Raw genomic sequence first — 5310 nt, 5'->3', positions numbered from 1 at the left:
AGCACCGAGATGGCAGCAAGAGAATGACACCTCTCACATCGCCCCCATTGCTGCCATACCTGAGCCCCTGTGAGGCAGGGAAGCACAATCGTCCCGTCCCCGTTTTGCAGATGAGGCTCTGGGGCACAGGGCGGTGAAGTGCCTCACCCAAGATCACACAGAATTCATTACAGTGCAACAACTCCCAGATGTCGCTCACTTTTTCTGTTCTTCAAAAGTGAGAGACCCTCAGTGCTGATGAGCTGTCGTGGGGCTGTTCACCCCACACCACTTTGAAGGGATTAAGGTGGCTACTTAACCAAGTAAGCTGCACCTGAGAGGAGACCCGGGCTTGACTGACAAGCACTCATTGAATATGGAGTCCACCTAGGCAGGAGTGTGGGGGGGGCTTGTATAAAGCCAGGAAATGAGGGCAGAAGGTGCCGCAGTGTGGAGGTCTGCAGTCACTCTCTGGGAGCAGAGAGGTGGTGAGGAGGAAACCCAGGGGTGGAGCAGAAGCCCTGGGATCCTGCTCCTGACCCTGACCCCGAAGGAAGGGCTTACCCAGAGAACGAAGAAGAAAGCCTGTGGAAGGTGGAGTAGGAAACGGCAGCAGGGGATGGGGCTGTGCAGACCTTGGCTGCTGCTGATAGGGTTCCTGGCTGGAACCTGGAGTCTCACCCAGGTTCCCCTACCAGCCACTGGGAAAGTGACAGTCTGGAATGGGAAGACTGCCTGGAATGGCATCCAGACAGCTGGTCCAGTGAGACTTTGTTACCCCACAAGGAGAAAACGAGTGCCCTGAGCAGAGCACCAAGCAACAAAGAGGAAGCACGGCTACAATTAGAGAGCAAGAGGGGCTGCAGCGCAAGCGAAGGAAGGAAGGAAGGGGAGGTCAGACCAGGCAGAGCTACTCCACAGATGCAGCCACAAGGAGACACCCCAGCGGTGAGTGAACCCTGGTACAAGCCTGTTCCCTAAGGGTTTCAAAATATCCTAGGGCTGTTTCAATGTTACGTCCCTGCTCCATTAGGGAACAGGCTTGTTTAAAGTTGTGCAATGCTCCCTTATGATGTCGCTTGGCTGCCTGCTCGGTCTACTGCTTGTAGGATTCTCTGGAAGAGCAGCGCCTTTACAAGGGAGCATTGCACAACTTCCTCTTCTCTACCTCCTCCCCCTCCCTCCCAGAGCTTCCCGTGCCAACCAGCTGTTAGGACTTTCTGGGAGGGTGGGGGAGGAGCAGGGACACCGCGCTCAGGGGAAGGAGGCGGCGTGACGGGGAGCTTCGCTGCTGGTGGGTGCAGAGCACCTGTTAATTTTTCACGGTCAACCAGGACTGAACTCTGCCAGCATTCAGGAGGCTGGAGGGGAGGGGAGAAGAGTTTCACAAACATCATTGCTGCGTATAGTATTAAATTGTTTGTTTAAAACTTATACCTGTATTAAATTGCTTGTTTAAAATGGTTTAAAACGTATAGTGTTTATGTATATAATGCCTTTTATCTGGCAAAAAAAAATGTCCTTGGAACCTAACTCCCCATTTACATTAAATCTTATGGGAAAATTGGATTCGTTTAACATCGTTTTGCTTAAAGTCGCATTTTTCAGGAACATAACTACAACGCTAAGTGAGGAGTTACTGTACTGGATTTCAAGTCCTGCCTCAGCCACAGACTCCTTGTGTGATCTTGCTTCTGTTCTTTCCTTTTCCGCAGTTACAAGGTGCTGGACTGAGGGCCTGAGGGGCATTGGTGGAAAGAGAGATGTAGTTGCTGTAAAATGTAGTATAAGTGACAGCTGCAGGCTCCATCCCTATCCAGCTGGGACATGAGGCAACATGGGCTTAGAGGCGGCTAATCAGCTCCAGGTTCAGATGGGTGCTGAGATCCATGTTTCCTAGAAGGGAGTAGGTGCTGATCTTCAGAAGTATTTAGGTGCTTCAATGCCACTGATTTCAATGAGAGTTAGGGACCTAAAGACCATTGAGGATCTGGGCCTGGGTTTGTTGAGTTTGGGGAAGGAAAGGGAAAGGCTGGGATCCTTTGGACCCCAGATTTACTGTTTTGAGCCAAGTGTGGTGAGGCCTAAAACCATGATCAGGCACCAAAGCAACTGTAATGAAAAGAGTATGGGTACTTGATCTGTGATCCATTTCACAAATAGTGCACATGCAATATACACTGCAGTATATAGCATTGCTAAAAAGACACCACTGTTGCAGCTACCTGAACTGGGATAACCAAGTTAGATTTAAGTTGTGGCTTCCCCATCATTGGATGTGTTTAAGAACAGGTTGGACAAACCCCTATCAGGGATGGTCTAGCATGGTCCTGCCTCAGGGCAGGAGGCTGGACTTGATGACTCCTCAAGGTCCCTTCCAGCCCATTTCTATGATTCTAAGTGAAATGAAAAATTGAAGATATGGGTTCTCTGACTATTCTCCAAAATGGCAAAATGTATTATAAAATCTCTCCCCGTGAGTGTCTGGGAGCAGAGGGGGGGAAAGTATTGCTTCAAGCATTAAAAACATCACCTACCTCAACAGTCATAAACAGTTTACTAGCTGTTTATTTTTAATGCAGCTAGTGGAAACCTAAAAAGGCTGCTATACACTTTCCCTAAAAATAGTGTGAAAACACTTAGATTTGGCAAATTCAGTCAGGCACTTGTTCAGAAGGTTCTTCACATATGATGCTTCACAGTGTGTATGCCATGGTTTCCAAGGAAAGAGAAGGCCGCTGTATACCATGGTCTATGATAGATTATAGTATGTTGTGAGAGGAATCATCATTTTGTTCTCTTAGGAGTGAGCAGAATTTGATGATAGTCCATGAAAGAGCAAAGTTATCTGGATGGTTGTTTATGTTCCTCTGAATTTCTTTTGGAAAGAGACTCAAGACCTTCCTATGAAGATGCAGACTGCTCGGTTTTGTATTTCTGGTAGGCATCTAGTATTTCTGCGACGATGCTTGGATCATCCAGCGTGGTGACATCTCCCAAATCACTGGATTGGTCAGCAACAATTTTCTTCAGCACCCTTCTCATAATTTTCCCGGATCGCGTTTTAGGAAGGCGTTTCACTACCTGAAGAGAAGGACAAATACACTTGCCTTAGAACTTTGATCCTGATGAAACTGTTTGAGTGAACCCAGCCTTGAAATGATCCCACTGCATATCCCCAGTGAGATTCCTGGGAACTGTTTAAGAGCAAGGCATGGTGGTCACAGTCCAGGAAGAAGGAATATGGTGATGTTTATTTTTTTATTAGTTTTTAACTGATTTTTCTCCTTTCTTTTTCCAGTTTGGGCCCAATGGGAGATGCTAGGTGCTCAGCACTTTTGAAAATCAGGCTATTTATTCAGGTGCTAAACTACAGAATTAGAAGCCTACCCATAGGCACCTGTGTCTAGAAATCTTGGCCTCAGCACTCTCATAAATCTCAGCGTGGCTTACAAAAGCGGGTAGGTATCATCATCCCTATTTATAGATGTGGAATCTAATGCCCGGAACAGTTAAGCCACCTGCTCAGGGTCACATAATACTGTAAGTCAGTGGCAGAGCCAGAAATACATCTCAGGTCTCCTAATTCCCAGTCCCAGGTCCTATCCACTGTAGTCCGCTACCTCCTATGTACAGGCAAGGGTTAATGTTAACTGATAAGGTCATAGGGAAGGCCATAGCAATGGACCTGAAGAGTTACTATTTGTCTACACTGGCAATTGAACGACAAAACTTTTGTCTTTCAGAGGTGTTAAAAAAAAAATATCCCCAAAGACAAAAGTTTTGCCGGTGACAAGTGCCAGGGTGAACAGCGCTTTGTTGGCAGGGAGCAAACGCCGCTCTTTGGGGGTGGAAGTTTTAGGTCAGCAAGAGGGCCGACAAACAGCGGCTACACTGCGTGACTTTTAGTGGCACAGCCATGTCGCTAAAAGCTGTGTAGTGTAGACCTAGCCTTTGTCTGGCTTCTGTAGGATAGCTCCTTTGCACAGACAGGCCACGCAACCTGCCATACGACTGCTCTGTTTTTGGATATATATGCCGAAAACAGGCCAGTGGTAAGAAAACTGAAGAGCATTAACTGCTAATCTGTAGGGAAAGGGAGCAGTATGATCAGCCATGGACTTTACTCTGGGACTATCTGGGAATCCTGGGAACACCTGATGGCTCTGGGAGTAAGTCTTTCAATGCCTGGGTGAGATGAGCATCAGTTGATGGTGCAAAGTATGCGTTACTTCATCTTGGGTTGTACTACAACCGTAGCTTTACTCTTGTATGTTCCAACCTTTCCCTTAAATTTTGATTTTTTAAAACACGGGGATATTCCATATACCTCTGTATTCCCATCAGTGCACACCTCATTCTGATGAACTGTACTGTGGGTCTAGCAGACACAGAGGCATATGAATGCAGCTGGGATGCTGTATTAAGATGGAGGCAGAAAATATCAGACATTTTAAGCAACTCGGCTGTTTGTACATGCTTTAAACAGGAGGGGCCGGATCCCCCCTTTGCCAGAACTCTGCTTAATGTGGTTTGGAGGCGGAAGTAGAAAAGCTGGTTTCTTTGTGCGCTCCAAATTCCTAGGGTTGGTTCAGTCCTTGGCATAAGTAGAACAGCCTCAGGGCTACTCTAAATTGTACACCGCTGCAGTAGCCCCCCAGGAGGATGCTTTGCAACCAAGGATTCCCAGGTGCACTAGCACTCCAGCCATCCTCCTTTTCCTGCAGCCATGCCTTTGGTATACTCCGGACACCAGAGCCTGGAGGAGTGGCTTAGGGCTGCTATGCCAGTTCTGCACTACAGAGGAATTCCTCATCTATCTGGTGAACCTGGCTTTAAGGCTGCTCTGCCAGGGAGGAACAAAACAGTGTTACTGGGGGCAGGATCAAGCCTGTTAAGTGGGTTACAGACAAGATGTCTTGCAATGGTAGCCCCCAGACACCTACCAGAACGTGATCAGGCACAGCATACTTTGCAATCTTGGAAGCAACTATAGATCTGAGCTCTTCTTTAACACGTTCTGTATGAGCTGTGTCTTCTTTTAACACTATGAAAGCAAAGGCACCTGGAAGGGAAGTAAACAGAGGGCGTGTACTGTACATTAAATCATTGTTGGGAAAGGCATTCATTTCAGTTGGACTGCGTGCATAGGTGCTGTTTCAAATGCCTGTAGCAACTGTCGGGGTTAGGGTCTACCTTGCTCATTCTGAGTAATACCTCACACTGCAGGTGCTTCCAAGAATACCAGCAGCTTATTTACACAGTAGTGGTGAGTAAGGATGGCAGAATCAGGTCCTTAACGATTAATGTGCCTTGTTCTGGAGTCCCTGG

The 5310-nt window shown here is 47.3% G+C and overlaps 1 protein-coding gene across 1 annotated transcript in view; it reads right to left on the bottom strand.

Annotated features, from left to right (window-relative positions):
- Positions 1-2529: 2529 nt before the first annotated feature.
- Positions 2530-5310, bottom strand: part of ACSS1 (acyl-CoA synthetase short chain family member 1) — a 49060-nt gene continuing 46279 nt past the window's right edge. The window contains exons 10-11 of the mRNA XM_026657723.1: positions 4926-5044; positions 2530-3063 (exon numbers count right to left, since the gene is read on the bottom strand). Coding sequence (XP_026513508.1) covers positions 2884-3063; positions 4926-5044 — 299 coding nt within the window. The 3' untranslated portion in view covers positions 2530-2883. The remainder of the gene's footprint in view (positions 3064-4925; positions 5045-5310) is intronic.

The sequence above is a fragment of the Terrapene carolina genome, unplaced genomic scaffold (genome assembly GCF_002925995.2).
Source record: "Terrapene carolina triunguis isolate 2854851 unplaced genomic scaffold, T_m_triunguis-2.0 Scaffold275, whole genome shotgun sequence".
Classification (NCBI taxonomy): Eukaryota; Metazoa; Chordata; order Testudines; family Emydidae; genus Terrapene; species Terrapene triunguis.
This window is presented reverse-complemented; position numbering and strand designations above follow the sequence as displayed.